Genomic DNA, 16,790 nt, shown 5'->3' on the forward strand with positions numbered 1-16,790 from the left:
TTGGTACATTGTTGTTGTTTTGTAGTTAATTCAGTACGAGGCTACACCGCTGCCCGTCTGCTGGACGCTTCACACCGACTGTGTCAAGTTACTCCGCCGCCTGTATCGGAAACCTACTCCGCTAGTTTTTACGCATCACGGTCCACAAATATCCGAGTCCACAGAGGTGAGCTTGTGTGTGTGCGTGTTTTTTTTTTTTCTTCTGGGAAGATGTTTTGCCATGCCTTTTTTAAATTGCTGAAGTTGTCACAGAGACATATTGGCGCATGCAGATAGGAGTATGTTGACCACACGCGCCACTCATGTACGGTTTTGATCCTGGTCATGAAAGTTGATGTTGACTTTGTAGCATGTTTCAGTCGCGTGGACACGTGTTGTGTTAGAGTAACATAACACAATGCCCAAAAAAGTTCTGAGTAGTCGCGTGAAAAAAGTAGGGCACAACATTAAAAAGTGTTAAAAAAGAGCAGTATTTGAATAACTGCTTTTGTTTTTACTTCATTTTTTTAGGAATTTGAATCAGCCTGGTATTTTTTTTAAATAATTTAAGTGGATGTATTGTCTCAATGAGTGAAAGCATTCAGGAAAGTATTTTATACAAATTATATTAAATATATAAGTCTAAATCAGTAGATTAATGTTTGTGCGATGTTTACAATGTTAGCCTATAATATGTATTACGGTTACTGTTAAAAACGCCCTCATGTATTACTGGGCGCCACAGAGCCAGTATAATAAGTTGTTTCAAGATTTTTTTTAAAAGGGGAAAAAAAAGCGGTTTTGGTTATTTATAGCCTTCTTTCTGTCACTCGACTGACCTTAGCTTTTTTTGGGGGGGAAATGGAAGTGAAATAAACTTCCTGACTGCCCTCGTTTAAACTTTAACTATGTCATAAACAACATTCTCACATCCCCTTTAATTCTGCCGGTCTTGCTGATTTCATTTCGGGATTTAATTTCGGCTTCTGTGATGCAAACATACCAGCCTACCTTTGACATTGGAAATAACACGTGGTCAGCATTTTAGGCATGTGGAACAAAGGGCACGATGAGAAGTTAGACCACTGGGGCTGACTGACCTACAAAGGAGAAACAAGCAGTCACCAAACAGCAGGAGCAGCACATATTTCCACAAACAACTCACTAGTATTATCTTATCTCCATGTTTAGCCATCATTTCTGGTCTACAGTATTTATGACAAGAGTAAAGATAAGGAAACTTGTTTTGAATAATTATCTGATAATAACAACTTTACCTCAGAAATAATACTGCTGACTTAATTTAAAATAACTTGGACTTGTGACCTTTTAGGGCCATTGTGATTCATTTATGGAACGTATTTGTCTTTGAGTAACTTGTTTCACTTAGATGGTCACAGATTTCTATCTCAGAGGCTTTTGTGATTCACTGTTTCGGGTGGGTGCACACAGTGTCTGCTGCTTTCAGGCAGGCGGTGGGGGCGAGTGCACTCCTGTCATGAGGTTAACATGTGGTTCATTCACCACAGTGATGATGTCTTCGTTGGAAGGAGAAGTAACTGTGGCTGACTCATTTTACCGCCACAATACTCGGTGGCAGTGACATAGGGAGAAATCCCCCTGAAAACACAGGATACAGTGTCATTGTCATCAGACATATAGGATTTCTCTTTCTGCTGGTCAGTAGTGAAGGATGAAAGCGAAGGCATAACGTTTTTGTGGTCGAGTGTTGTGAAAGTGAAATAGCTGCGGTTTGCGATGCTGTGACTCACAGGGAACACGCTCACCATGATGTGTTTTGCTCCTCTAACTGGAAAAAAGATGTCAAGTCTTGATTGTTGACTTTGGAAGCCAGTGATTTTATCCACAGCTGAACATGGCAAACAGAGTGTATGCAGGCAATAACAGATGGATGTGTGAACAGGCCTGCTGTGCGTCTGTCCAAAGTGACTCCCTGACAGTTATATAGCGTCTGAGACTGCTCACTCTGCCACCCACAGTGATTTGCATCCTGCCCTTTTGTTGCTTTTCTGTCAGTGGCCGGGTCTCAACCCGCTGCTTTCACCTCGTTATGGGCAGAGGTGTGGCACGTGTCGAGATTACTCATTTATCTACTGCGTAATATTGATTATATTGTTTTATTTGGTGGGATATGTTGTGTTATTGGGAATGCCTCGTCTGTTCTCACTGGGGCTGACTTGCTGATTCAATTGTTGATCTTTTTCCTTTGCAACTTCCTGATTTCACAAGTGACTCAAATTGCATGTTGTCATCAACACAAACAAGCACTTCATAGCATTCAGAATGTATGCTTTGCCGTCACATCTTGTCTGACCTTTTGCAAGTTTCTCAGCTAGTTGTTTTGAAGGAGAAGCACTAAAATCTGGACGGCCCTGGATAATTATTAACAGTATTTTCTTGCATTCTTGACATTTCTTTGAATCCCAGTGTCCCTGGTTGGGACAATATCTTTGCTCAGATATTGAGCAAAGATATTGAGCAAAGATATTCGCTCAGATATCTTTGACAGATATTGTCCCTGGTTGGGACAATATCTTTGCTCAGATATTCTGTGAGTTCTCCTCCCTTTCCCCACAAAAGTTCTGGAGTTAACACCAGACATTTCCAAGGTTCTCTGTACTTTTCCTTTCTCCCCGTGAAACAACGGGATTTTCCAGGAAATGTCAGATTGGGAGGGTGTGATTCCCTGCCGCTGGTCGTCGCTTTTACCAGTAAACAGCATGACTCACACTGCTCAGCTATGCTCTCCATTTCCTTCACATAATATCCCACCAAATGTGCTGCGCTGGAGAAAGAGCAGAGAGACGCACGCACCGGTCTGCAGACAAATCTCTCCACCACCTCTGAGAAAAATGCAAGAACAGCGAGATCTTTCTCAGAAGAGTGCATCAGGCTGTCAAGGGCAGCAACACGTCTGCTTAACCTACTCCTAAATTAAAACAAAAAGAGAAGATAAACAGAGTCCAGACAAGCTAACTCTGCATTTATCACAAGTCTTTGATATGCTGTTTATTTTAGGAGGAGGCTGCACCCCACAGTTACCTGCTGTTACTGAAGTGCAGCCTTGAAGTTGACCAGATGCCTGACTTTAAAACCAGTATAAACAGTGAACAGATGATACATAGGTTTATTAAACTGACTTCGTCTCAAGTTTAGACTTTGTGCATACACTATTTCATGAATTTGCTCATTAAGAGCTGGGGCGGATTTGTGCGCATGTAAAAATTTGTCATTCCCCGTTTTTTTCCCCAGCATTCTCAAAAATAGCCTTAAAAGGGTCAGTTCATCTTCAAAGCAATGTGTGTGCCCAAAGAACAAAGTAGCAGGTTTACCAGAAAACATTCTGCTTTCCACATCAAATAAGACACATGCTTTACACACAACCATAGCCATGAAATGTGTGTACGGCTTTTGTAATGGACAGTTAGTTCAGGAGTGTCACCCCATGGCTCTAATCTGCTTTTTTTGTAAGACTTTGTCATAACTTTGTGATAACATTGCGGCTGAAATATAGTGCTTTTTGGGTTATTAGCCATCAGAGTATCATCTTGAGGAACGGAACATTATTTCTTTGTTGTATGAAAAAGTAAAATGAAAGATAGACCCTCACTCTTGTCTGCCACGCATGTGCACACAGGCTGCCTTTGAATTGTTTGGGCAAGTGAAAGATGTGAGACGCTTCTGAATTCCAGACGTTTTGTGAATATTGCAGCCGTTGTTTTACAAGTGGGGTTGTCTGAACTCCACCCCCACATATAGCCGAGTGCATCGCGGGACATATTCAGACAGAATGTTCCTTCTTCAGTGAACACGGTTGTGCATGTGAGGGTTTGCACATGCGTGTTCACTCAGGAATGTGGTTTTGTTCTTTGCCCGCCATCTGTGGCTTTTCTTTGAGGTATTGTCCCAGACTCCTTTTCTTACCATTATGAAAAACCTAATACGAGTTGTTTTTGACTATAGTGAGAAGCCATGATTTATTATAAAATAAGTCTCATCTGAGGGGCAAAACCGTAAAGAGCGGATTTGGCTGTGTGATATAATTGCTGTTTTTCCTCTGAGGAAACTTTGGCATCTTGATCAGGAAAACATTGTCTCTCTGCGAGTTGCAAAAACATAAGCACATGCTTCAAGAATTTCAGTGAAACAACCTGGCCTCTTGGTTCAAGCTGGAGGCCCCTTGTATGAAGAGAGGGTGGCCCCACACCACTTTTCTGTGATTTTTGCAGGGAATATACCCAGGGACCCCCTCTGATGCAATACCACTTAAATTAGGCTGTTTGGGCCAACTAGTTGTCGAGGAACGTATTTCAGTTCTTCATCTTTATTTAATGCTTCTTAAATGTCAATTATGCAATTCTTTGCTGCATGTGTTGTTTTGCAAAATCAATGAAGTACACCAGAGAGAGGAGCAGATGTTCTCAGTGTCTAAACATGCATTTATGTGGCGCTGGGTTTAACTGGTACACGTATTTCTCATCTGTTTATTTTCCAAGTCAGGAAAAGTCTTTGTCACAAGCAGATGAACCTCATTCTGTGGACAGCAATGTTGAATTTAATATACAGTATCATAAATCATTGACTGATGTTCAGGTCAAATCAAAGACAACGTTGTTTTTTGTATCGACTGCACTATTTCTTGCAATAAGGAACTGTAAATCAACAGTTGCAAAGTCCTGTATTAGCAACACAGCCATGGGATGTGCAAACGTGATAAACATCCCAAAAAGAGCAGCCACACCCCGAGTATGTCCTCGCATGAAAGCTGCAGCTAACAGGACTGCTGAGACTATTTGCCCTCTTACTGAGGTATCACTTATCGCTTGCTCACTTAAATTGTTTAGTTGGCAGAAACTTGTGTCAGCACTGTGGGCTAAATATATCTGCCAGAGATAAATAAGGGCATAGAGCAGCTCAGGAAAGCCCAGTGTAAGAGGATCCAACCAGCGAGACACAGGCCTAAATCCACAGACTACATTGTCTCACAGCAAAAATACATCAGTGACTATAAAGGAAAGTATTTCTCTGTGACACTCTATCTCCAGGAATGTTCCACATGCGTATCTACTGCCCTGTAAAGTTCAGCATAACTGTAAATGTTATGCCGACGGTCTGTTTTAATGTGCCATGAGGAGGCAGAGTAGTAGATACCGAGACATCTGATTAAGGGAATAAACAATGTACATTAAACTGGATTTAAGGGATGTAACAGGATAAAAAGGGACAGACTGAGGATACAGAATGTTTATCAGTTATCAGCACAAGTTGGTGCTTCTTATTTGTACTATGAATAGGCTGTGGTGCGGTTGTGAATGAGACTTGTTTACCCTTTTGGTGACCATGTGACTCACACTCCCACGCCCATTTGCAGGGCGTTTCCATGGCAGCAGTCGAGCATGGAACAGTGCACTCGTAGTCAGGCTGGTCGGCAGGTCCTGAAATGGAGCCTTGGGGGGATGTGTGCCTCTCACAGGATCACAGCTCAGCGCTCTCGCTTTTTTTTGGCCATGGCAGCAGTCAGGAGAGCATGTGCCTCACTGTAACGAGTACACAGAGCTTTGATGCAAAGTTGTGTGTAGAGAGAGGTTGTCTGATTCTAAGCTTGCTTGGTGTCGTGAACTACATTGCCAGGGCTCTCCTCTAACAAGTGAATACAGGCACTCTCCAGTGCTCGTGTTTAATGTGGTCATGCTGCCCTCTGCTGGCATCAGTGACTATCACGCAAGCATACATGTCGACACATGACGTAACCCTGGACTGTTGTTGAGGTGTCTTCAAAGTGAATTTGTGGGGAGGAGTGCCAATCTGATGTTAGCATCTGCAATATACAAAAGAAATTTTGTAATGCGTTAGTAGAAAAAGTATCGAGATGTGTTACAAGTAAGAGTATCGTCAAATACGACAATTTAAAAATACTTCAAATCCAAGTAAAAGTACAGAAGTATTCTCAGCAAACATCTTCAAAATATAAAAACTAAAATGCCCCGTCAGTGATCTAGAATTATATATTAAGTTACTGAATTATTATTTCTGATAGAAAGATGATATTGATCATATTTTTGTCTCTAAAATCCTAATCTGTAACGTGATCGGTATTCCAAATTGTCAAATAAATGTAGTGGATTGAAAAGTACAATAATTCCCTATTAAATGTAGTGGAGTAAGTATATAAAGGAAATACTTAAGTAACATGCCAGTATCTCTAAATTGTATTTACAGCACATAATATATATAAATAAATACTTTGTGACTTTCCATCACCTTATATGTTGTGTTTCACTTTAAATGTTTTTTTTTTTCAGTGTGTCTTCTGTGAGATTCTGGCCAGTTGTCTGCATGCAGGGAATGACGACTAATTTTAAGACGAGCAACGCTTTAAAGGTAAGCGAGAGAAGTTTGAGAAATGTGGATGTTGTCAATATTCAGACATGGTGTTGTTCTTCACCCTCTGCTCATGTCCTGCAGGTAAAGAAGGAGGCGGGTGAGAATGCCCCAGTGGTCAGCGACGACGAGTTGGTGGCCATGTCCGTGCGGGAGCTCAACCTGCACCTGCGTGGGCTGACCAAGGATGATGTTGCAAAGTTGAAGCAGCGGCGGCGGACCCTGAAAAACCGGGGATACGCCGCCAGCTGCCGCATCAAACGTGTCACCCAGAAGGAGGAGCTGGAGAGACAAAAGATAGATCTGCAGCATGAGGTGGACAAGCTGGCCCGCGAGAACGCCAGCATGAAGTTGGAGCTGGATTCCCTGCGAGCCAAGTATGAGGCCCTGCAGTGTTTTGCCCGGTCCGTGACCCGCGGGCCCCTCTCGCCGGGCAAGGTGGCCACCACCAGCGTCATCACCATCGTCAAGTCCTCCAACCGCAACAACTCCAGCCCGACCCCGTTCTCAACTCTCTCTCTCTCCTAGTGACAGCACTGGGCTCTTGTTCTCCTGCCTGGTCCTTCCTGGTTCTGACCCAGCCTGAACCCACTCATCCTGTACTGAGAGGATGCTCGGTAGTTAGACTGAGGGATGGAATGGGGTGGCAAGCTCTATGTGACGTTATGCTGCATTCACAACTCTGTCTCTCTCCTTCTGTCTCTCTTACACAATCTACATTGTCTGTGCACTGTGCAAACTCCCCCCTCCCTGACCCCCCAGCACCGGCAAGGTACTGGGCCTCTGTGACCCCGTCCTACATGACTGTTAGCAAAGATTTGCTTTTTACTCCAGTGTGAAAACGTATACGACATGCCTTAATGTGGCAGCGTTGGTTTAGTCGTACATACTGTATGTGACAGTACAGCCAATGCCAAATTTCAATGTAAATTTAGCCTTTGAAGCTGTTGCCTTAAAAGGGATCTATAAGTGATCCATATATAATACTTGCATGTAGTTTAACACAAAGAGGATGTATTGTTCCAGCTTTGAGGTCAGGTGGACACCTCTTTATAACTACAGTTGCCAGTGGTCTCCAACCAGTTGCCTTTCAAGAGCCAGCCAAACACAACAGATGTTTTCACTGATTAGCTCCTCTTCTCTGTTGGACGATGCTAAGCACTAAAATCACCTGTTGTAGTGTTTGATTTGAAGTTGAAACCTGCCTACACATGGCTCTCTGTGGTCCATTATGGAGAGCAATGCATTATGCAGTTTGACGACTGACCAACGTTCAACTAAAGGCCTCTACTCGTGATGTGCTGTTTATATTGCCGTCGTCTGTCTCGGCCTAATTTAGGTTTTATTTGAAGAGTTTAAAACTCAATTGTTAGGCCAAAATGTGTATGCAAGCCTTTGCTGGACTTGTGGAATATTATAAAAGATGGCCATTTGTACCATTTTTCACCTTAGATTTGCTGTCGGAGCTCATTCATGCAATGCTTGAGAAGTTGTTGGATTTGTCAGAGGGGCTGAAAAGTGTTGTGTACAGTTAGCTATGTTGTTTAAGACATCGGAGGTGGTTGGACAGGTGCTGCAAGTGATTCTGTTGGTAGCTTTGTGGCCAGTTTAACGAGAGAAAGTATTCACAACTTCTGCTCGAGTATTTTGAAATGCAAAAGAGGTGAATACTTGTTTTCCACAAATTGTAAATGCTATTTGATTAAACAGGCAGATTTGGGAGGAGTACGACGTAGGAAAGAGATTAGTGAGCATTTGTTCGGATTCAGGAATCATTGTAGAGCACTTTTAAAAGCAGGTTAGGTTGCAGTATAAAAGAAAACATTTCACAGGGCAACTGATTCCTCGAATTAGAGATCGCCGACAGAAGCCATTCTTGTATTTCTGAAGTTGGCTGAGCTTAATTGCATGACGATGATTAAACGTGGTATGATCCCCGACTGTAAGGTCAAGCCTAATGTACCGGACAGTATCCTCTCCGATACGTACACCACAGCACTTACCGGGTTCTGTTTTGCCTCTTTCCTTTATACGCAACTCTTTGGCAGGTAATCCATATTGGATATAGTGATAATGAGTCATCCTTACAAGTGAAATGCAATTGAACTTTTTTACTGTATATTACAGACTACCGAAATGATAAAACTCCCACTGCCTCCTTTGTAACTTTACATTGAGAACTCCGTCCAAATAGAAATCATTCCTACTGCTGGGTCACGAGAAGTGCTGCTGCTGGGGTGTTGGCAACTCTGAAACAGTAGCCATTAACCTTGCTTTTGACACACTCTTCTGCAAGAGAACTCCTGACACCCATCTCTAGAAACGCTGATGTCGCGACAACTAAATGCAGTAAATACCTTCCTCCCGTTGTACGTTTTGAGGTATCTAAATATGAAATTCACTTGAAATCAAGCCGTTCTTACTGAGGATCCATTCCTAATTTGGAGTGAAGTCAATAGAGATTGTTCATGTCAGGATTGTCTCTTGGCTAAGAGGACATGAGTTTTCCCCCTGTTCCATAGCTGCAAAGAACAGTTTGGGGAACTTTGCTGCTGTACAACCTGCTGTGATTTTTAGGCAGGGGCAATGCTGTGTTCTTACTTTTTGTATTTTCACTTGGTTTCTACATTGATACATCCTGTGTTCTTTTTCTGAAACTTAGTTTTGTATGCATATGCATGCATGCATGCATACATGCATGCATACATACATACATACATACATACATACATACATACATACATACATATATATACACACGTCAATTATAAAGACATTACTGCTTGAAGCGTTTTCTGACCAGCGTTACAGTGACCTCTTGTGGTAAAGTTTCAAAACAAAATGCTGGAAAATTAGGCATTTGTTAATTTTAGCACATATTACTGAATTTGGATCCAAGGTTGATTAGGCAGCACATCTTAAAAATAAAACCTGTAAGGAGTACACATTTCCGTACTGTGCCTTAGTAAAAAGACAAAACCTCTCTCCAGGTGAATTAAGTTCTTTGTTGTTGTTGATCCAGTGTGACCGAGCACAGGTCAAGCTCTCAAATACGTGTTGCTCTTAGGCTAGCTTACCACAAGCACTTATTTTAATGATTACATTTTCTACAAGCCACTTTTTTGCTGAGATAAAAGCAGTCCTGTAAATAATGTTAGTGAGCGTTATACATGAATGTAGACAAAGTGTATGGGTGAGCAGAGGTAGAAGCATTACTTACCATGGATGAGTCTTTCTTCCTGTTGAAGCAACTGCAGCTCGTTATACAATACCAAGGAGCTGTAATGGAACCGTTTAAAGACATCAGTGGTTATTTTACACATTTATGAACCATAACAATGCAAATGTATGTATGAAAATTAGGTTTCTTGTGTATCTTGACTATGTATTCAAGTTTTTAATTTAAAAATCCGTCCTGAAAACATGACTTTGACTAAATAAGATGTCACACACAAGCTTTGCCAGTCCAACAAGCTACAGTATTTAACTTTAGACATGTAGAAAGTCAGTGTTTGTACTCTAGATCGAAGAGGTTTCTACTATAAATTCAGAAGAAGCTCCACAATAGAAGGACTGGAGCAGGTTCTATGGATAATAGGGTTGTGGGTGAAAAACATTACATGTTAGTTTAACATCAGCGGTTTCTATGTTTGTATTTCAGATGTTAAGTTTGTGTTTCGGATGTTTATGGTTTTTCTTGTTCTAGTCTCAAAACAACATGTTGAGGCCAAACGAGGACAGTAATAAGGCAGCATAAACTGAGTATGTACCCATAACAAAGTCATTACTCTGCTCATATATATATTTTATATTTATTTCATTGAATTGTGTAATTTTATAAAAAAAAAAAAAAACACCTAAATTATTTTACATTCATTTACTTACATGTTTTCTCAATGAACTACCCTCATGTACAAATAAAGTCTGTATTTGTTTCTACTCTGATTTAAAGAATGGTAAATTATTCCTATAAATAAGTCTGCAGTGTCTGCTTTTGTACCTTCAAATAAAGCTTTTCTTTTCCTCAATGAGAAGTGCAGATTCACTCAGTTCAAGTTACACAAACAAAAACAGGACTAAGACACACAAGTCAATTACATCTTTGTACCCAACTCAATTGATTTCTGCTTTCCCAGAAAGACAGCTATAATTGGCACAAGGTATGAACATTCAAACAACCTCTGACTTGATAAACAGAAGGGGTCTCCAACAATGTACTAGGAAAGCTATACGTCTCCCATGTCACATAAATACAGATAGCATTTCTAAAAAACTAAGTGGGAGAAGAAACTACAAAGTCTCTCAACCCACACAGATTTGTTGCGTTACTTTTCCTCCACACAGAATTTGGTTTGGTCTGAATACACACATTACATTAAAATATTCCAAACAGGGTTATCCCTGGCTTTTTACATAAACAGAACATATGAATTACCACAATTTACACCAATCAAATCCTGTGCATTTCATAATCCCTGGAACACGGAATTTTAACACGAATAGTGACGCATCAAACAAAAAAAAGGTTCTGACAAACGCTTTTACAATAGTACAGAAGCTACAAAAGACTAATTGCGAGCATCTGTTGAACGGCTGTCTAGTTGCACTGAATTAAACTCTTTAGCATGCTGGGAAAATTAAAGAGAAGAATAGAACTCCCACTTTGGAGGAGACAGGTTTATCCAATTTGTCCATGCTACGGTAAATACAAAGGATTGCGAAGTACTACAGTCTGAAGCGCCTGCTCCAAAACGAACGTGTATCTGAACAAATCTTTCCATTTGTCAGGGAACCATGCAGAGGAATGCTCAGCAAATACTTCAAACGAGCAGATGCGAGAGACGGTCCATAAAGTGTCATTCCCAGCCATCGCTGGCTTCCCTGCTTCCCTCCTGGAGTCACATATTAATCATTTCCTCTTTGAAACTGACACGAATCAGAGGGAACGCACTGCAGACGTCCAGAGAACGAGCAGTGACACAATGAATGAAACAGAATCAGGATCAGGGACACTCCTGCAGCTTGATTTAAAGAAAATGCACAGCTCCAGATGTCTCCGATACCGTGAAGGTGACATGTTATCTTCCTGAGATTATTTCTGCCGAGATGAAGACAGGCGAGTTCTCCGGTCATTGAGCTATCAATTAAAAAAAAAAAAAATACTATTCATTTCATCCTCCTCTTGCTGATTAAATTATTCATTATAACAGGACAAAAGCAAGCAGTCCATCTTAAATACTGGGATAATAAAAATGAAACACCTGGATTCAATCCAGCTCTGTGCAATGTGCGATACAGCCGATTCCCCAGAGGTCAGAGATATGGATGGCAAGAACCCAAACACCTGGATCTTGCTGGAAAAAATGTCTATAACTCATCATCAGAGGTGATCAGCATGATTTTGTCAGACTTGCGCGAGCTCTTGTTGCCTGCGGCCACTTTTCCGTTTGTGCTGGGCTGGACTACGTCCTGTGTGGACTGCTGGGTGTACTGCTGGTAGGCTGGGGAAAAGTTGTGAATCGCATCCTGTACCATGTCTCCCGGGTTTATGGTCTCCTTCAGACCGCTGGAGATGCTGTGCATAGGAGGGATGTTTTCTGGAGGAACAACATAGGCACAAGGGAGGTTGGAGGATGATTGAGAAGATAATCATGACCGTGACTGCAATGTTACAACTTTAAAAGAATAGCTAGACAGTTACATCCTGGAGTCTCCTTTGGTTGCCTGAGAACTGTTCCCGGCCAATAAATAGCCCAGCGTACACAACTAACTAACAACAAATCATCATTTTCATTTCATTTATTCATTGTCCAAAAAATTTAAAGAAATGCCCAAGTAGACATTCATATTACTCGCTACAAAATTTATATCATGAACCTTAAATTATATAAGATAACACAAATCTGAACAACAAATGTTTTTGCATTTTTGCTGGATAAATCACTTAATGGCTTGTTAAATAAATTGTGTCTATCGATTAATTGTCTTTTTGTTTAATTGGTACTATCAACTACACTTTGTGTGACATTACAGCAGTAATATTTGATCGGTTAAAAAAAAAAAAAAAAAAAAAAAAAAAAAAAAAACTTTCGGCATGATGTCCTCCTTTCATCATGACTTCACTGGCTGCAGTTTATAAATGGGCCGAACACAATTCAGTCACAGGCATTGTCCTCACTGATGGTCCCTTAGCCCCCAGCAGGGGGCCAGGTTGAATTTTGCCCAGAACGAAAAGGGTGTTCAAGGCGAAAAAAGGTTGGACGGACATCCACAGCCTTCTGTTTCAGGGTCACTGGCAGTGCTGTCTGGATTGGCTTATGGAGGTGGCAAAGAGAAGGGCAAGGTGGGGTAGGTGGATGGGTGTCCAGGGCAGTTATGTACGGTCTGCTGAGTTTCTCCTTACTGCCGGAGTGGACGCAGAGGAAGGGTAAACCAGAAGAGTGGCAATATCTGCAGTCACACACATCAACACCTGAGGGTGGGTGTGCACCAGCTGAACTACAGTGTTAATGGTAATGTCAAAAAGTTGCAAAGGGGGACTGGATGGCTGAAGCAACACAACTAACTAAACAAAAAAAATTAAATAATGAGCTGTCAAACCATTCCACATCATTATTATACTTTAACCAATTATTTTATCTTGATTTAAACAAAAGTAATGTCAAGTAGATACAGAAACGTTTCATTTTTCATCATCGCCTCAAGTACTTCTGCATGTTAAGCAGCTCAAGGGAACACAGGGTTTCCTATAGCAGGAGAAAACAGGCAAACTGATTGATATCACTGCGGAAGGCTTTTCCCATGGCTTCCATTTGTCTTTGACTTGCAAGCAGCACCGACGTCAAGAGGTGCCGCTCCCTCCCTGTTGTTACTGTACTGTGGCGTTTCAATCCCTCTTCATTGTTTTACTGGCAACTGTCCTCTGAGCCATGAGTAACAACAGGCCTCACGCAGGAAGCACTATAAGAACAAATGTCTTCATGTTCGTGTTTGCATCCACAATTTCATTGTGTTAGCACTCACTGATCTCTGAGATTCACCAATGTTTCCTTAGTTGTGCTCTTCTTTTAGGTAGGAGGAAATGTTATGAGTGGTCGAGAGCAGTTTTTAAATTTGATGAACATAAAAAAACGTATTAATATTATATATAATTAACATTAAGCTTCTGAATGGCTTACATACTGCTCTTCAATGGTTTTTGAATCTCCTGTAACACCAGTACTGACGCTCAAGCTAATGCTAAAGTTCTTCTTCCAGCCTTGTTTTTGGTGGCATCTCTCCCGATTCTTGAAGTTTTAGGAGTATTTGTACAAAACACAACACCTGCACTTATATCGTGTTTAAGGAGCGTTACCTATGCTAATAATAAACACCGGCCACACGCCCCTAAATTATGATCACATTGGATCATCACTCAGCACACCTGGGTAAGCGCAGATTTGGATGGTTAAGAACGTTTGGTGAGTCAGGAGACAACTTCCCTTATTTTTAAATGAATAGAAAATATAAGAGATATTTAAGAGAATATTGCTGCACGAGGCCCAATGTGTGCCCTTGGTCAGGTCAGTCGGCAGGGGCTTCATCAGCCTGACACACTGATCACGACAGCACTACATTTAATTCAAGTACAAATTTGTAACCATGTGGCCATTCCAGCTGGTTCCTTCAGTTAAAATAGAGGGCTTGAATGTGAAATCTAACTTTAAAAGTCAGTCTGACTGGACTAAATGGCCAGTCAGATCAAGCCAGTGTCGGTCCATATTCTGTGGGGGGAGAACGGGAGGGCAGTACAGGCTACAGCGCTTACCTGGCACATCATTTTTTTTCTCCTGGTAGACGGTGCAGGTGAAGGCGTATCGGAGGGCAATCGCAGCAAAGAACATTTCGATGCAGGTGATGAAGTTCTGCCAGCCTGCTGCCACGGTGCCGGCGCCGACCATTTGTCCATCGATGTAGAGCGCTTTGGGTATGACGCTGCAGCGCTCCAGGATGGCGAGGACCATTCCTACAAAGCAGCAACATTTTAATTAGCAATTTATACTTTTACATGAGGACACAGAAAAAGTGAATGTGCAAACTTACCTTGCCAGAACGATAAGAAGATGACAGATTTGATTGTGAGGAATTTCAGCACTGGTTCGTACGGCCTGAGCAGGTCACTTGTTGCGAAGAAGAAGAGGAAGAGAGCGTAGAGAGCCAGACTGACTGAGAAGTTGTAGATGATGGTGATATATAGGTATCCTCCATTTATGCTGCACAGAAAGTAGGGAAAGTCACAGAATTACAAAGTGGTTAATTTATGACTGTGAAATACTTCTGTCTGTGATCATATGACAAGCCAGCATACAGAAACTTCAATACATTTTTTTGACGGCCACAATCCATTCATGTTTTTGATCCATTTATTACTTTGGGCTGAATTAAAAACACTGGCAGCTCAAACTTGATGACCTTTTTCCGCCATATTGTTAGAGCAGCTGGAAGCAAAGCCCTTTTAGCCTCTTACTTGAAGCAGTTAATAAAGCCCGTTTGTACTCGTCCTTCTTATTTTAGAATGCATTTGATAAACAGGCAGACTTTCATTGTCAGACTGCCTCGCTACCCTCTTTGCATTCCAGAGAGATTCTCCGAGGCCTCAGCTGTGACTACACTAATTACTCCTATCCATACAGTGCATGGTTGGCTGATAACGTATAAGTAAACAATCAGTGAATCATCATGGTCTTGCTAGAGGACTTAAAGAAAGACATGAAATAAGACAAGTTACTTATGCCTGCTAATTTTGCTGTTGAAGTATATGGAGAAATAAGCAGGAAGAATTTAATCATGTCTATCTTTTAGCTCGACAGTAAGAGGGTAATGATATCTGATAAATGTCTGTCGCCAGCCCTTGTTGAACTCTGTGCTTCGTCTGAGTAGTTTAGAAACAAGTGTTGTCACAGCTGAATCTTCAGAAAGAGACACCGAGCCGAGAGGCGGAGAAGAGCACCTGAAAATAAGTCAGACCGTTTACGGGCTGCAGATTTTATAGCTTTTGATTACACACTAGACAATTTTATTGATGCATTACCCTCTCCATATTATTCTGGGACCCTTATAGTCTCATATGGTACAACTGCAAATACACTCAAATTAAGTTTGTCAGTCTGCAATTTGCCTCCGTCTTTGTACGACATTCAAAGCAAAAGCATGAAATGAAACAATACATCTTCCGTTATAATATTGTGCTTTACTGAGTGCAACATAAAATAAGAATTAAGTGTCTTCATTTCAAGACAATTACTACATCTGGGGAAAACTTATAAAGAAATATAGTTTCTTTAGTAGATCTATAGAAAACCTTTGAATTACTCTTTGCAATACCAGCAACAGCCAGAAGAATGTGATTATGGCTGACACAACTGGGACAACCTGCAGTAAAGTACCTGCAGACTCCCACAGGAAAGCTTGATACCAGCACTTTGTCTGAAATGAAACCCTTTAATTCTAAACATCTTCATCATGCCAACTGTGAAGAGGTGATATAATCATCTCCATGTGCACATAAACAGCACACAAGCCTTCTGGCAACGACATGGAACGTGCAAGATACATAACGAATGAAATGGAAAGAGAGGTGCTGCTCACTTAAAATCTCCATCATGATATTTGCCAAAGGCCTGCAGGATGATGGTGATGACTGCCATGATGGGTTTGACAACGCAGAACTGGAGAGTCGCCTGGAGAACACATTACAATTCAGAAAGAGACACCCAAACAAGCAAAGACACCATGAAGGAGGAGGAAGATGAAGGATGAAGAAGAACATCAGAATCGGTTTGTACGTCTTATAACCTGAAAAAGATGTGTAACTGCTCACTGACAACAAGCAAGGACACAAATTAAAAAGGTTATATCCTGTTTGTTTAATCCATACAAAAAAAACAAGTGTAAAAAAGATGATTTGCTGTTTTATGGGCAGTTATATGTTGGACTGTTTGTTGGACTTATTTTTAAGCTTTAAATTTTAGTACAGATCACTCAAATAAGATATAACCTGTTAAAAAAAAAAAGCTTGTTTTGTTTTTACACAGCCCAACGTAATGCAATTCAACCTCTGGATTACACACATCCTAAGATTGAGGAGCCTTGGGCGCTCAGGAAGCAACTTGGGGTTCAGTGTCTTGCTAAAGGACACATCATGCGGACAGGGGGAGCCAGGGATCAAACTACCAACCTTATAATTGAAAAGGTCAATCCGCCCTACCTCCTAAACCACAGCTTTAGAGGTGCCTGAAGGTGGATTTTGGACGTTTCCAGGCCAGTGATTTCTGCGAAGCTAACTTAGCACAAACATTATGTTTTGTCATGCCGCCGTATCTTAACTTCAGCTGTTAAACCCTGTGTATCATAGTTTATGACGTTTTATC

General features: G+C 41.2%; 2 protein-coding genes across 3 annotated transcripts in view; one reads left to right on the forward strand and one right to left on the reverse strand.

The window, feature by feature from the left end:
• Positions 1-10,841, forward strand: mafk (v-maf avian musculoaponeurotic fibrosarcoma oncogene homolog K). Of its 2 annotated transcripts, none has more exons than XM_031862038.1 (2): positions 1-166; positions 6,303-10,841. In XM_031862038.1, the coding sequence occupies exon 2, from the start codon at positions 6,337-6,339 to the stop codon at positions 6,907-6,909; it is 573 nt and encodes a 190-aa protein (XP_031717898.1). In that variant the 5' UTR covers positions 1-166; positions 6,303-6,336; the 3' UTR covers positions 6,910-10,841. The 2 variants fall into 2 exon arrangements, with proteins under 2 accessions (XP_031717898.1, XP_031717899.1); XM_031862039.1 differs by having other exon boundaries at positions 1-6,381; positions 6,466-10,840.
• The window catches only part of tmem184a (transmembrane protein 184a), a 23,801-nt gene continuing 12,966 nt past the window's right edge, over positions 5,956-16,790 (reverse strand). The window contains exons 6-9 of the mRNA XM_031862036.1: positions 16,009-16,100; positions 14,464-14,633; positions 14,189-14,386; positions 5,956-11,978 (exon numbers count right to left, since the gene is read on the reverse strand). Coding sequence (XP_031717896.1) covers positions 11,749-11,978; positions 14,189-14,386; positions 14,464-14,633; positions 16,009-16,100 — 690 coding nt within the window. The 3' untranslated portion in view covers positions 5,956-11,748. The remainder of the gene's footprint in view (positions 11,979-14,188; positions 14,387-14,463; positions 14,634-16,008; positions 16,101-16,790) is intronic.

Source organism: Anarrhichthys ocellatus, unplaced genomic scaffold (assembly GCF_004355925.1).
Source record: "Anarrhichthys ocellatus isolate YVR2014 unplaced genomic scaffold, GSC_Weel_1.0 scaffold26, whole genome shotgun sequence".
NCBI lineage: Eukaryota > Metazoa > Chordata > Actinopteri > Perciformes > Anarhichadidae > Anarrhichthys > Anarrhichthys ocellatus.

Coding starts and splice junctions, on each gene's coding strand:
- mafk (XM_031862038.1), top strand. CDS start 6,337: ATGCAGGGAATGACGACTAATTTTAAGACGAGCAACGCTTTAAAGGTA.